Source organism: Oreochromis niloticus, linkage group LG20 (assembly GCF_001858045.2).
Source record: "Oreochromis niloticus isolate F11D_XX linkage group LG20, O_niloticus_UMD_NMBU, whole genome shotgun sequence".
NCBI classification, from domain to species: Eukaryota; Metazoa; Chordata; class Actinopteri; order Cichliformes; family Cichlidae; genus Oreochromis; species Oreochromis niloticus.
In genome coordinates this window covers 22,153,274-22,169,060 of record NC_031984.2, presented here as the reverse complement: position 1 = coordinate 22,169,060, position 15,787 = coordinate 22,153,274, and the positions used below count along the sequence as shown (strand labels likewise).

Sequence of the window (15,787 nt, the reverse complement as noted above, 5' to 3'; positions counted from 1 at the left end):
TGTGTGTGTGTACCTTATCGTTCCTGCTAGCAGAGGATTAAAAGCGTACAGCCAGTCGTTCATGTCTTTCTCGTTGTTGGCCTGCAGGAGGATGCCTCGATGTTTTGTGCACACTGCAAATGTGTTGGGCGTCTGAAAAGAAAACATCACATTATATTCATGTTCATTCAAATGATGCATTTGCATTTCAGCAATCAATGTGTCCAAAACTGGCCACGTGCATCAAAACAATTTGAATAAATTCTCATTAAAGACAAGCGTGTTACATCCAGCCTTACCTTAAGCATGGCCTGCTGGTCTTCGCTGTATTCCACCTGTGCTGTGGAGAGGTTGAGGACGCCTCGCTCCACGGGGTCCTTGTCGCTGTTGTAGATGAAGACGTAGGGCCGGCGAACAACCACAAAATGCTTCACCCATGAGTTAGAGCGAGGCTCCATGAAGCTTAGAAAACCCTTCTTGGACACAACAGATCTGAAAAGAAGAGATTTTATTCATTCATTTATTTTTTAAGAGAGTGCTTGTTTTTCTGAGGAAGAAGCAGAGTTGGTTTGTTTCCAGCTGAAATCATCCAGGTTCAGGAATCTGAATCAATCCACATCCTTTCTGCTTGAATTAGAGAACATGAGTATCGACTTACATTTGGTCTGTGAGACACATGTCATAGTGACAGTGTTTGGGTTAACACGGCATTACTCACCCTGGTCGCATTTCTTCAATATCAGGCACCAAGTTGAGGAACTCGTTCTTTGCAGCCCGCGCAAGGTAGGAGGTCTCCAGAGTGGGAACCATTGGGAAGTTTTCATAGTCTGAGAAGGAGGGACTGGAGGCACGTGAGCTGTTCTCAGGGGTCCTTTAACACAAATCACACCAAGTTAGAATCAAATAGATAACCTGCCAATAACCGTTTGCACATCGAGGTCAATGTTCCTAAAAATATGTTTACTTCTGGTCCATGGAGCCACAGCGGGAGTCCGACAGAGAGGGGCAGGTAGAGGAAGGGGTGAGGGTGGCACTGCTGAAGCTCGTCACGGATGGATCACGTCCGATCGGTGAGATGTCAGAAAGCTGAAGTGAGACAACAGCAGGGTGAGTTAGACGTTAATATATCAACTCCCTGACACAGAAAGGCTATTTTTTAAATTTCTTTGTATTATTTCTCACCTTGCAGTCACTGATGCTGTTCACCAGCTGGTTGTATTCACTATTGAAGGTGTGTGTCAGAAGGCGCAGGCACTACAACACAACAGGAACAAGACCGATCAGCTCCGAGCAGAGAAGGAAGAAGAGGCGGCAACGAGAACGCCAGCTAAGCCGACGTTTTTCTCACCTTGGTGGCCAGCTCCTTCTCACGATCCACCAGGCTCTCGATGTCGGCGGAATCGTAGCCGCTGCTCTCGCTCGGCGTGATGGCGCTTTCAAAGGTGGTGCTGGAGATCTGCGAGGAGATGGAGGTGGACGTGGACAGAGTGCCGGAGCTCATGCTGCTGGACAGTGACTCGCTCAGGGACTTTGTGGTGGGAGCTGTTCCCACGGGAGCCGCCTCTCCCAGCTTCTCCCTCAGCGCCAGAAGGTGACGGGTCTTTTCCACCTGGACAAAAGATGGGGGTGAATGTGGGGTGGGGAGAAGAGGGGAAGGTAGGGTTAGTCATGTAAAGTCTGTAGTCTAAGAAAAAATTTTTTAGAATAGCACTTTGGTCTTTGAGTTGAAAAGTCGTTTTTCCCTCTAAGACATTAAACAGAGATTTATTTGTTTATAAATCTTTTAAGGCCCCACCTCCTGCAGCTGCTCCATCTTCTCTAGCTCCCACTGGTGCTCTAGGATGAGGCTGTCTCCTCTGGGCCTCCAGCCTGCCAGGTTCTCCTCTCCACGCACGTAAGCCACTGATGTGTCCAGGACCTTCCTCCTCCTCCTCTGCATCCCTGCTCAGGACATGAGCCCTCATTAGGATAAAGCTCTCAGCAGAATTATGATAAAACAGCTGCCGTTCTTTAAACATGTTTCATGTCCGCTCACCTGGGCTTCCAGTGTCAGACATCTTACACAAGCTCAGCTCGTAGATCCCAGTCACTCGGTTGCTATAATGAAGCAGAAGTTATGAACGAGGAAACTTTGTAACAGGGCAGATATCTCTGAATGTGAAACAGAGATGGCCACAGTACAGCAGCCCAGATTTACCAGTCAGGAGTTTTGGAGTATCCAGTCCCAAAGAGGTTCTTGAGAGAACGAGGTGGGGAAATCTTGGCGTCTCGGGAGTAAAAGACCATGCAGATATCTTTGGTGATAATGGCAGGCTGGATGCAATGGTCCAGCTGTAGAGAGGAGATAAAGGGTGTGTGTTAGACACGATGACATCAAGAGACTTAAAAACACGTACAAACAGGTACAACACGGCAGAGCAGCGGCTGACCTCCAGATACGCAGATAAGGTCATGTAGATCTTCTCTCCATAGGGAGTGACGCGGTTGAGCAGGAGGGAGTTGTGCAGGGAGCTGTCCCACACTGCCTCAAAGCGATAGAAAGTCCTGAAAAAGACAGAAAGAGGAAAAGTTAGCTTGACAGCATTATTTTTTATGAAGTCCTACTTGGTGCTAACATTACAGGGTCTCTGTGTAGAGCAGTGTGTCATGTTGTTACAAAAAAAGTGAGTGACGTGAGCACAGCTCTGACATATCAGGAAGTGAACACAGTGACTGAAGCGGTGCTCACATTCATCCTTTAATCATGACATAACGTGAGGAGTCGCACTGAGGTGAGACCTTGACAACAGATAAATCAGGAGCCACAGAGTGTCAAGTGTCAGCCGACACCAATCGGGACAATGATAAGAAAGAAATTCATTTACAGACACGTGAAAAAGCAGTCTAAGGTTCTGGATCTAGATTATTACACCACATCATTATTTATTTAAAACAACCCAAAATGCACAAATGACTATAACCAAGTACATGTGACCTGTGAGTACCTGTGATTCAGCAGCTGATAGAACCAACTTTAGCAGCAAAAACTTGAGGTAACCATTTTTTTTTAGTGTTTCACAGCAGTGTGGAGGAATTTGACCCACTTGTCTTTATAACGTTGCTTCAGTTCATTGAAGTTTGTAGAAATGTATTCATGCACAGCTTTCTTAACGTCCCGCCACAGCATGTCAATCTTACTGAAGTCTGGACTTTAAGCCATTGCAGCACCATTCTGTTATAGCTTTGCTGCTGTACTTTGGAGTCACTGACCCAACGATGATCTCATTTGACTCTAGAATACTTCATGGCTCACTCAGTGACCTGGACACTTTGCAGGTTCTTTGGCAGCAAAAAAAGCCCAAATAATCATCACCCGTGCAAAACCGCTGGTACGAAGTGTTTGTACTGATATGCTGTGTTTGGTTTTCACCAGTGTTGAAGCTGTGCATTAGGGCTTAGGTTTTCAACTCTGCAAACTGAACCCATGCTGCCATGTTGTATATAGAGAGATAAGGGTTTCTCCTGGAAGCCTTTCCAAACAGGCCATATTTGCTGAGTCTTTTTCTAATTGCACTGTCATGAACTCCAACATTTAGCATGCTAACTGTGGCCTGTAGAGCCTCAAATATCTGTGGTGAATTTTTTGGGACGTCCACTCCTGGGACAATTGGAAACAGTCTTTGATTTTTTTTTTTAAACTTGTGAATAATCTTTCTTGCTGTAAAATGATTGGATGTACTCACCACATCTGAATTTAGGCTCAGTGTTTGTTAAATAAATAATGACGTGGTATAATGTGTTATGCGTTGTTGTTCATCTGAGGTTTACCTCATATTAAGACCTACTAAGGACCTGATTGGTTCTTAAATTATGTCCTGATACATACAACCTGAGAGCTCACATAACTGCATATGCTCAGAATATACAGCACACATGGATACAAATTACTGCCTTGCAGCAGCAATTTTAAGACCGTCACTATGAGCTCTATACAAGGTTACACTGTTCCTGTTATTGACAGCAGGGGGCACTATCAGCCACAGACTGAGAGCCAGATATGCTCTGCTGGTGCCTCATTGGCCTCGTTGTTACTGAGGTAAGACTCTATAGTGAGAAACAGCTGAGGGGGAAAACATTGATCTGGAAACGTCTGAGTGTTAGAGAGGATATACATAGCACTGTGGTTCAGTGTCACACAATCACAAACAAATACAGAAAAGTACTAAAAAGGGTGTTGCCTCCAAAGACTGCTTTTACTGGTTTGGAGCTTAGGAGGCTTAATATCGACAGGCATGAATGAAGACAGATCTTATGCAACACACAAGCACACACAAACTGTGGAGAGCTTATTGCTATGAGTCTATGGGACTAATGAGAAGCATAAAGGTCTTTCAGTGAAGGAGCCTTATGTTCTCTGGTCGCTGGTACCTATCAATATCCTTATCAATAGAAAGCCTGAGCACAATCATGAGTCCAGCCGCGGCAGGAAGAAGAAAGAGAGCGCACAGAAAAAAAAAAGAGAGAGAGAAGCACAAAGAGTCAGGCAACAGAGACAATGAAGCAAAGTAACAGCAGCGAAAATGGAAAAGGTCGTGCAATGACTCCAATGTGGCTTCAGAGAATATACAGACAAGGATACATGCATAGATTTTAACTGATAATGTTACTACAAAGCATCAAAAAATGATATTTTTACATGGCAGGAACTCAATCATGACAAAATAACACAGTGTAACAATGTAACACATTGGCTGTTTTAAAAAAATAAATAAATGTGTTTCATGATAATAACTGAAGAGAATACAAGCAAGAAGGCAACAAGAAACCTTCAAAGATCTGTGAATGGAAACATTTTACACCTTCAAATGTTGTGACTAGTGCGTTTTCACTCAAACTGACTCAGCGTGGGAGTTTCACCTACCTGTTGTTGTTGTGGGATGACTTGATGTTCTTGGCAGAAATGATGTTAAGGGACAGGACAGCATCGGCTGCGCTATCGTCCACTTCAGCCTTGTTCCTGATACGACCTGGTGAGGCAGATCCACACAACAGTTATAAGACCTTCTTGTGTTGGAATAGCTCTCAATAGAGAAGCTCAGCCAGCAGGCAGTTCGTCCACTAACAGCTGTCTTATCACAGCATCCAGTACCAACACAATCATCCACACTCAAGAGCCCTGTTGGCTTCAGAGTCAGCAGCTAAATGTCTAAAATATGAAATGTAATTATTTGGTCCATCAGCTACAGCTACAGCATGAACTGCTTAAAGTGAGAAGCAGCCTAAAGCCCGACAGATTCATCTTTCCAAACTGAAAATATCTCAGAGAGAACCGAGTGGTGCGTTTTCAGTGTGATCTCACAAAGTCAAATCCCTTTAATGATGTTCTGTCCTGTCTTCCTCTATCAAAAGCACATAAACACTAGGGGTGCAACGATATTCGTATCGATATTGAACCGTTCGATACAGTGCTTTCGGTTCGGTACGCATATGTATCGAACAATACAACATTTTTTATTTATTTTATCAACTTTTCTTCTGACGATGCTGTCTGTGTTGAGCGCTCAGTGGATCTGCGTTCGACTACTCCGCCTAGGCTGCACTGTCGAGTGCAGATCCACTGAGCGCAGCGCAAGCTAGCAAGACAGAAGCTAAGCTCGTTGCAACATGGCAACTGCCTCAACGCTACCCGAAATTGAGCCTCCCCCACCCTCATTCAGATCTGGTGTTTGGAACTATCTTGGTTTTCATGTGAAGCATGACCCTGATGGTAAGCGCGTCATGGACAAAAGTAAAACAGTATGTCGGATGTGCCACGCAATGCTCAATTTGTGGGAACTAGTGCGTTAGCGCAGTTAGCTTGTTAACATGTTGACGCCGTCCAGCCCCACACACGGGGCGATCCGCGGTAACTTGTTAACGGAGATTTGCTGCGTTATGGCGTTAATGTCATTTTAACGAGATTAACGCTGACAGCACTAGTGGGAACACAACGAATATGACTGCACATTTACGCCGACATCATCCTAGTGCAAAGACAAGTGGAAGCAGACAAAAACAACAAGCACGCATGCTACAAACTTTACCCGAGTCATTTAGACGGCCGTTAGCACATGATTCTCCTTATGGGGACCTGATATGTTTAAGATGCTGCTGAGAATATAGCCCAGAAGAAGCGTATAGTATAGCTTTTATTTTGGAAAGAGCCATTTCTTTGTAATAAACTCTCTTTTCCAAAGATGAGTGATTTCTCGATCAGACAGATTTATTTTTTTTATTTTGTTGTTTCAGCAACATTAAATTTAAAAACTGTACTTTTGAGTTAAAATATATATTTATAATTTTAATAAATGATAAATTAAAAAGGCATGAACATTTTTTTGTATCGAAAAAATATCGAACCGTGTCACCAAAGTATCGAACCAAACCGTGAATTTTGTGTATCGTTGCACCCCCAAATAAACACTATAAAACATTGTTTCTGTGCTTTGGGTTTTTTGTTTTCTACAGAGAGGTATAGTACGACTAGACCCTAAAGGTAGGCTGCTCACCTACAACCAGCTCGCGAACATCCTTCCAATGGAGCTCGCTGCCCTTCTCGTGGATGAGGGTCACTGTGATCCTCCGCTGGATCCCCTGCAGCAAACATAACAGGAGCTCAGGATCACAGTGAGCACAGCTAGAGCAACATTACGCTTTAAAAGAAGATATTCAACTCTGTCAATCTGTGTACAAAGGAAGCAGTTACCACTGTGTGCGTAATAAGAAAACAACATGTGGATCAATCCTGTACCTGGTGCAGCAGGTAGGTACCATGGCAGGGCAGGCCTCCACTGTGATCCACGATGGCTGGGATGTACCTGTGCATGGAGGGAGGAAGGTCACACAACATCCTAACTTATAATATTCTTTGTGGAGATAATTTTTATTGTTTCTTTAAAGCTTGTGTGGGAATATAACACTCCAGGTGGATACTCACTCTCCAGTGGGCTCCAGCTCGCTGATCTCAAACCAGACCAGCAGGTCGTACTTGCTGACACACTGACCCAGGTTGGATTTGGTGATGGTGTTCAACTTGGTGGCTGGAACTGGCACACACAGACAGAAGCTCAATGTTATCAAGCGGGAATTTGTTTGAATTTAAGAGCAGATGAGTAAAAATAAGGAGTATTTACTACATGCTTTGGGTGACTAAATGGAGGATGGATAGGTGATGTGAAAACACTGCTGACCCTTTATACTGAGCCAGTAGCTCACACACTTCTATTAAATCTGTCTAAAGAGCCAGTAATCACAGAGGATAGATACTGGAAGCATACTGAAATGTTAGGAGGAACTAAATCACAGATTACAACACCAGTGGCAGCACCCTGCTGTCTCACACATCAGGATTACGGTCCTGTTGAAACGGGCTAATCGCTAAAGCTCACAGTTGCATTCGTCTATGCTCAATATGATCGAAAGGAACGTTATTTCACTTGAAAACTGCTGTATTTACTCCTTATATGGTGTGAATGATATGTCATTGACCCTGAAGGCGTCTCCTCAGGACAGTTTCTAAGCGACAGCAGGACATCGTGACCGAACTAACCGCACCTGCAGCAAGGTGCAGCACTCATAACAACAGCAGAGCTTTACCGTGCTACCGCCTGCAGCCACAGAGCACTATAAGAGCACAGCACTACTCTAATCACTCTAATCTGGCTCATTAGCTACAGTCCACTGTACCAACCATGATGCTTGGGGACAGTTAGCACAGGGTCACTGGCCACTGGGAGGAAGGGGAAGTGAGAGAGCTGGTCAGCCTCGTCCTCCAGACTGGCCAGAGCAGAGGACGCCAGGGAGTTGGCGTGCTCGGACAGCGTGTCCAGCACTTTGCCGTTCACATAACCGCTCACGAGGTAGCGGATCAACTCTATCTTACGGGTATGGTCTGGATGTGCAATATTGATGAACGGCGAGAGAGATTGAAGGGGAAAAGAAGAGGAAGGAGGACAGAGTTGGGTAAGTGGATTATATAAATTGTGAGGGAATGATTGAATAAGAGACACAAAAAAAAAAAATCCAAAGGAGGCGAGAAATGACAAGGAAAAAAAAGTGAAAGGACACATGAGGCATGCTTATGTAAGAAAAAGTCAACATAAAATTATTGATGGCAGAGAACACATTGAAGTGACATGGAAACACTCACCTGGTTTGGACAGAGGCATGGGAATAGGATAGTATTTCCTGGATGGTGTTGGAGGACTGTTGACATAATAACAAGACCTTTTATTTACATATGCATATAAAATTAGCCAACGTTATTAGAATACAATCGTTTACACATTTCTAACAAAATCTGCTGCATTAATGCTGAATTATCACTGCATGACTGGATCTGCTGTTTGACCCCCACCAACCTGATCACGTCCTGGCCATGGAGGTGCAGCGGGTGCTGCTGGTAGTGGCCGAACACTTCAAACACGACGGGCTTGCTCTTGATGTACTCAATAAAAGACTCTGTAACTTCGACAGAAATCTGCTCCAAAGGATTTGACAAACTGAGTTAGAATAAAATCGTTGAAGCACAGTTAGTGTGTGTAGGTGCAGATGTGTGTGTGCACTCACATTCTGGACGTGGTAAAAGCCCAGAGGAGCTCCTTTGCCAGTGTTTTTCAGAGGCTCGGTAGAAAAAGCCTCATCGTGACGGTGCAAGAAACTGAGGGAAGAAACATAAATGAGTGTCAGCGGGTTGCATTTCTTTTTACACGAGATAACGACAGACAGCTGAAAGTCACACTCCAGGATTTAGCTAGAATTTTGAATCCTCCTTGTTCTCAGTATTATATTTAGAGATAAAGCTGAAACACTGAACTCAAATCAAACGACTTTTAAACCAAAACAGTTTGGTGTAAAGTTACAGCAATAACACCATACTTTAGTTAAAAAGCTGATTTTACAGCACTGCATTTTCCACTTAACCAGTCTGCTTCAAACAAATATGAACTACTGTGCAAAAGTCTTCCCTTGTTTAGTTTTTTTTCCCCAATAAAATGGGAAACAGGTGCAGCAGTTCATTGAAACGTGCAAACATAGATGGAAATTTGGTATATAAGAAACAGAGTTTGTACAATTCTAATGTTCTTTAAAGTCAGTATTTGGCATGACCACCTTTATTCATCTACACAGCCTGAACTCTCAGGCAAGCGTTCTTGTCATTTCTTTAAGTAGTTTTCCAGACTTCTTGAAGGACATTCAAAGCTCTTTGTTGGATGTTGCCTTTAGATGATCCCACGCTGCTTCATTAAGGTTCTGGGCTCTGTTGAGGCCAATCCATGACTGATAATGCTCCTTTGTGTGTTTTTGCGGTGGATCAAAATCTGACGGTACTTTTTTGCATTCTTAATTTAATCAATACTGACAAGATCTCCAACACCACTGCCTGAAAGTGCCTAAACATACATTTTAAAGTTGGTGTTTTCCTCGTGTACCTCAAGTACAATGACTGGACTAAAAAATGAGTGGAAAACATCCAATGTTCAAAGAAAAACTTTGAAAGACATTTAGAAACCCTTCAGAAGGAAAGTCTGGCTGCTTGGAAACAAAATATGAAGAATAAGCAGTGGCTCAAGGAGTGACTTTACATCAGCAACAGAACTATTCACTTAGCTTTGATAACAAAGTGTAAAGGAAACCCGACTCAACTACTATATTCTCAGGATCGTGCACTCACTTGAATTGGCAAAAGATGTCAGCATACTCAGGCGGGATGCCGCTGGCCTGGAGCACAGTGACACGGAAGGTAAAGACGCTGCCCACCTCCAAGTGGCTTGCCAGATCATCACCATGACCTAGTTTGGTTTCTCCAATGTTACCCAGCTTGAGGTCTAAAGAAAGCCACAGTGAAAGGTTAGTAGGCTTGCTGGATGACTTATTAAAAAAAAAGAAAAAAAGACCCTTGACTGAAAAGACCCTTGACTGCACCTGTGACTCTGCAGTCTCCATTTGACTTCAAAACAAGCACACATTCACGCCTGTAATTTATAGAGCGGATTCTGCTGTTCACTCATCAAATAGCTTTCATACACGTTCCTTCACAGGACAAGAAAAACTGCCAAATTTCCATAACAAAACATTTTAATTCCTCCTTTTTCATTAAACAGGACCATCTGCGCTTAACACTGGGGCTCATAGGTGGAAATTTACGAGTAAAGGGGTGAAAGTCTGGCAGCCTTACCCATGTCATTGATTCTGTTGAGCTCCTCTGAGGGTGTGATGACCTCTGAACTCTGACCCTGACCCTCTACAATGCGCAGCTCTTCCAGGGACAACCCAGAGCGGGTTATGACCTTGGAGGGGAAGTCATTCTGATTGAAACAGAGGAAGACATTAGCATATAGCTGGAGGAGCGACACTAAATCTCCAAACCTAGCTATAGTGTGAGGCATTGGCCGTTTAACGCTAGGCATTTTATTTGACTTGAATACGTAGGGAAAAAAAAAAAAAGGAACAGCAATGACTTGATGTTTGAACCACAATATTACACGCCATCACAGAAAAGGTGCTTCTCCGGGCTTACCTTTTTGAAGTATTCATCATCAAAGGAAATCTTGGCGGTTCCTGACTGCCTCACTCCTGACCCGTAGTCTGGAGCTTCCTCGTCAGCTACAAAGAGAAAAACCCTCCTCTAATCAGGATCTATCTCAGACACAGATGACTTAAACTGTCAACACGGATCAAAAGGAATACACTGAATCTAAGGAATCTTTTTTTTGCCACTGCACCAGTAACTTAAAAAAGGCTCTTCAATATGCTGCCATGCTGCTACTGAACATTAAAGCAGTTAAATTTACCATCTAAATAGCATAAAAATGGAAAACATCATATGGCCCAAATACAGGGGCGCTCATATTTAATAAAGAGCAATAAGCGTGCTTTTATCTCCCCCAGTAGGCTCACTCGTTAAAGAATCTCATTAATTACTCACCAGCTATAGCCTGGACCCCCACACGCAGGAAGCCACGCACCTCGCCCTTCTCTGTTACTACGGCAACACGGTGAACCAGAGGTACAGGGTACAGCAAGTTGCTCAGGTACACAAAAGCTCTGAGAGTAAAAAGGAGGAGAGAGATATGAAAACCTGAGCGCGGTGCAGTCTGGAAACAGCTGCGGCATTTTTCAGATACAGAAAACAACATCCGATTCACGGAGGCTTTCACTAAACTGCTGGATCCCAAAGCAGACTGGATATCGAAAAATCTGAGCAGTGTCACAGACAGTTTTCTGATGTCTCTACAGAACATATACAGACTGACAGCAGTTCAAACACCCTGCGCACAATCGCTTTGAGTGTTTAGCACATATTAATGACTACAATAACATACTGCAAAATATTAGTGACATTTATGTGAGGAGAAGCAAAAAAAAATTAAGGACCAAAGAAAAAAAACAAAAACAAGGGGGGGAATATAAACTCAAACATGCTCCGGGGTGCTGAAATCTGCAGCAGCTCAAACCATCTGTTTTATTTTTAAACTGCGTGACAGGGTGGTGACGGATCGCCGGGGCTGCGGCGGTAAAGCCTGTAACAGGGTGGTTTATTGTGCTGCGTTATGGCCGTGTTAGTCTCTTACCCACGCGCTCACTGACAGTTTGTTTTGTGGGACTTGATTTGTTTTGCTGTACCTCTGATGGCCTACTCTTTTTTTTTTTTTTTTACTGTCTGCTGTCCCAGTGCAGGGAGACTCGCGGCTAAGATGGAGGAAAGATATGAATCTGTAAATTCTCTGAAGTCACAGTGACGCAGGTTAGCCGAGCTTAGTTCAGCTCAGTCTGGCTGCACCGATCTGTCATCTTCTTCTGAGGCGGGAGAGTCGTTTTTTTTTTTTTAAAGTAGCCATTGTGTTTACAGCACTGAGGCTGCGGCATGGGTGCAACGTGAGCTGCTGCAGCATTTTGCAAAAATGAATTAAAACAAATCCCAGTGAGCCTGATTAAGTGACAGCTACCAACTACTGGTCAGTTAATATGAACTACAATCCATCACACTGTTAAAGCAGACAAGGTTATAAAAACATAATGATGTAATTACAATGTAATAAATAAAAGAAATAAAGATTAAAAAAAAACAACAACATAAGATGACAAGTAGCCAATCAGCTTTCACACAGCAAATACATGTATTTCAAACACAGATGGCAGTTAATGCAGTCAGCACTGTGATGGTGGCGGGGAATGAGACATCACGCTGGGAGGATGGATAAAGATGGTGGCTTTTTTTGTACGACTGAGTCTAAATTAAAAGTGTGACTAATCATATTACATCCAAAAAGTGCCCAAATTATCTCAAACCGCTCTGAAAACATGATCTGACTCTTTCAGGAAGTAATTTGCACGCATGTGTTTACTCACATTTTAAGCTCCTGACCTTCCAGCTGTTTAATAATAATGTTGATGTATTTTGTCCCTTTACATCTATTCACTGCACTGCTGCTCGATGCAAAACTATCAACTATCCTAAATCTATTTCTGCATCGTCACAGGGCGTAATCCAGTACATCCTCAGTTTTTCCCATTTTCTTCACTGGTTTCTCTTTGCTATGTATCTGCATACATGCAAATAAAAATAAACCAAGCCAACATCAGCTCCAAACTGCTGCCCCAGCCTGTATGTGGAGGACGAGAACGCCATGGTCACCAACCTTCCCACCAGGATGAACCAGGGGGAGCGGTCGTAGAAGGGGTCCTGGCCGTCGCTGAAGATGTCCGAGCCCTCCTCGGTGCCGGCGTCTGAGCTCGTGTCGTCCACGAACGCCTCGTCGTCGATCAAATCAGACATCTCGCTCTGACGCTCGTCCGCCATCTCCGTGATCTCCGAGTCGGTGGTGGAGAAAGTAGGAGAGGGCGTGCGGTCAGCCAGGTGCTCATTGACGCAACCGTGGAAGATGGGGGAGCTGAGAGGGGCGGTAGTTTGGGAAGAGTGGCGAGAACCAAGGAAAGGTAACAGTGGAGCAATAGAGTTAAAACAGCTCAGCGAGCATGGCATCGATGTGACACTTCACTTTCAGAAACAAACATTTCCTGCCTCAAACAACATAAAACACATAGCTGGACACTAACCAGCAGGAAAGGCCTGTATTTAGGTTTTCTCCAGTAGGTAATGTAAACAATTATCAGCTACACAGAATAATCTGAAGTGTTAATGCAAATAAAATTGTAGGATTCAATTCATAGGCAGCAGGTATTAAGCCAACAGTGTGACAGCGGTTTACAGAAACATGACCATTTTAAACCAAAATGAAACGTCACTTTAAAGGATTAACATACAAATCGTCTCACACAGGCTGAATGAAAAGAGGATAGAATACAAAATGCCTCAAAATTCCACATTATCCAAATCCACAATGCTGTTAACAAGTGTTTGTATGAATTACAGTTGGATATCAACATGGGAGTGACATGTGAGAACAGACACAGCAAAATGATAAAAAATAAATAAATAAAAAAACAACAACACAGGATTAAAATGTGACATCAAATAAAATAATAAATACAAAAAGGAATGTTGATATGTGACATGAAATCATATGGGAAAATAAAATCAACAACAAAAAAATAAAATGAAGGATTTCCACGAGGCGCAAAACACCAACAGACATAAATAATAAAACATGAGGCCCAAACGTGTGATAACGCTGGTGCACGTAACTCCAATGGCAGAGGATGAAAGTGAAAGTGGAACACGAGTGAATGTGATGCACCGTACGCTTCTGTTGGCTTGTTCTGCGTTACATACCTCCCCACGAGTTTGAACCAGTGGAAACGGTCATAGAAGGGGTCGTTTCCTGTCAGAGTGCCCTCGCAATCCTCCTGGTGCGTGGAGGCAATTTCTCCAGCGCGGTCGTACATCGCTCTCATCTGGTCCAGCCTCTGCCTGCAAAATGACAAGCGAGTCATTTTAATGGACAAGCGATGAGAAATAGAGCTCCTAAAAGCCAGAAGGCAGAGACGCTGCTGGGTGTACAGACGCTGATATCATAGCTCTGTGTGTCCTTCTTGCATTCCTGGTACAGGAAATATGAGAAGAGGCACACTAAAAAAAAATAAATTTGCACAAAAGCAGATAGATGATTTAAAAACAAAAAAGGAAAAAAAAAAAGGTTTAAAATACTTAAAAATGTGTTTTGGTAAGTTATTTCTTATACGTGTTAGTTACTCTAAAATTACAGTTAAAATCTGAAGTTAGGGCTTTTATTATCATTATTATTATTATTATTATTATTATCATTATTATTATTGAGAATGGTCTTTCAGTGATAGACGAAGCACTACGTTACCAGTTTATTAGGTACACCTGTTTAACAGCATTTTAAGTATAACCAATTTGAAAACAACAACAACAACAAAAAACCCCAAGTACGTGTCAAACGTGTCTCAAGTGGAGCTTCAGGATTTAAATTTATGTATTGTAAATAAACTCAGGACTGGTTTAAGAAAGGAAAAGTGGAAGCATTACTTGAGTTTTTCAAGGGACCAGTAGTGCGTGGCTCCATTCTTCAGGTCTTGAACCTCTACAGCGACCACGGTGCGAGGGAAAGGCCTCGGGTCACGATCTTTCTCTGGCTCTGGGGGAAGGAGCTCAGGGGGCAGTGGCGAGTACGGTGTGTCTGTCAGCAAGACAAACTGGAACTGGACCTGATGAATGATGGGAAAGGACGAATAAAAGGGACGGTTTATATCTTCAGGTAAGTAAATGTTCGAAGGTTGGTTGGTATCGTGAAGCTGAAAGATCAGATGAACACCCCTCTACTCCCTTCCTCTTCATGCCCTTTTGATCTCAGCATCTTCTGGACACATAACGCTAAACCAATTAATAACATTCGATATAAATCACACACAGATAGAAACCTAAGATAAAATCCTGTCAGCCTATGATGAAAATGGCCTGGAAATGTGACAGATGACCTATTACTGGTATTAATCATAGAGGGCCTAGAAGTGGACAAGCATATAAATCACACTTTTATCCCTGATGAGGGAGGTAAACCAGGCAAACCAGCTTCTGCTTTGTAATATTTCTTTCTTTCTGAGGCGGTGAATCAGCGGTTGCTCCCTGTAACATTTGAAAACACGGCCCTGTGTATTATCTCAAAACACACAGTCTAGATCGTATGTATTTGGACAGTTAAACATCTTCAGGCGATGTGCTTCAGCACATTCAATTTGTTGTTAATATAAAATTCAAACTACATTAAAGTGCAGGGTCTCAGTTTTATTTAAAGGAGTTTTCACAGGGACATAAAAAATAAATATCTGTGTGACCTTTAATAAATAATGCCTTAAGGTTATGAGTAGTAATGGAATGGCATTGATATACAGCTTTGTCATCTTAGTAACCATTTAAAGTGCTTTAAAGTAAAAGCCACACCTCTAACCTTGAGGCCGATGCCACTGAGATTCAAACTCGGCCGAGACTTTTAGCAGATACACCTATGTTATCAATTTGAAACTGCTACTCTACTTTGTTCCCGAGCTATCGCATGCACAAACTTGGGTGTCCAGGTGAGTTCAAAAACAGGAACCTTCTTACAGTGTGTCGACACCTTTAACAAGGAGAGTGCCGCCATTTTCTTTTTTAATTTGCTGGTTCTTTAAAATGTATCAATCACATTCAAAGCACACCAAAATGGTCTACTGCTGGCAGCAAGAACTTCCAGTATCTAAAAAAACTGAAGGCCTGCATCACTTTTAATTTTGTGTTAGCATGCTGCACGCTAATGTGGCCACAATTAGCACTGACCAAACACAGACCTGTGTGGGAAATGCAATGCTAAGCCAACAAACAAGGAGT

At 43.0% G+C, this 15,787-nt stretch overlaps 1 protein-coding gene across 15 annotated transcripts in view; it reads right to left on the bottom strand.

Moving 5' to 3' along the window:
- The window catches only part of kif1b (kinesin family member 1B), a 59,799-nt gene that overhangs the window by 3,265 nt on the left and 40,747 nt on the right, over positions 1–15,787 (bottom strand). For 6 of the 15 annotated variants that reach the window (XM_025901525.1, XM_025901529.1, XM_025901527.1 and 3 more), the window contains 25 exons: positions 14,453–14,631; positions 13,733–13,870; positions 12,639–12,890; positions 10,925–11,043; positions 10,517–10,602; positions 10,175–10,304; positions 9,671–9,824; positions 8,566–8,656; positions 8,358–8,476; positions 8,147–8,202; positions 6,935–7,043; positions 6,749–6,815; positions 6,507–6,591; positions 4,880–4,985; positions 4,387–4,413; positions 2,409–2,523; positions 2,177–2,310; positions 2,015–2,076; positions 1,775–1,920; positions 1,328–1,588; positions 1,162–1,233; positions 944–1,065; positions 698–850; positions 279–471; positions 14–132 (listed from right to left, as the gene is read on the bottom strand). In XM_025901525.1, coding sequence (XP_025757310.1) covers positions 14–132; positions 279–471; positions 698–850; positions 944–1,065; positions 1,162–1,233; positions 1,328–1,588; positions 1,775–1,920; positions 2,015–2,076; positions 2,177–2,310; positions 2,409–2,523; positions 4,387–4,413; positions 4,880–4,985; positions 6,507–6,591; positions 6,749–6,815; positions 6,935–7,043; positions 8,147–8,202; positions 8,358–8,476; positions 8,566–8,656; positions 9,671–9,824; positions 10,175–10,304; positions 10,517–10,602; positions 10,925–11,043; positions 12,639–12,890; positions 13,733–13,870; positions 14,453–14,631 — 3,095 coding nt within the window. The remainder of the gene's footprint in view (positions 1–13; positions 133–278; positions 472–697; positions 851–943; positions 1,066–1,161; positions 1,234–1,327; positions 1,589–1,774; positions 1,921–2,014; positions 2,077–2,176; positions 2,311–2,408; positions 2,524–4,386; positions 4,414–4,879; positions 4,986–6,506; positions 6,592–6,748; positions 6,816–6,934; positions 7,044–8,146; positions 8,203–8,357; positions 8,477–8,565; positions 8,657–9,670; positions 9,825–10,174; positions 10,305–10,516; positions 10,603–10,924; positions 11,044–12,638; positions 12,891–13,732; positions 13,871–14,452; positions 14,632–15,787) is intronic. The other 9 variants (XM_025901528.1, XM_013271116.3, XM_019349848.2 and 6 more) reach the window with 3 other exon arrangements.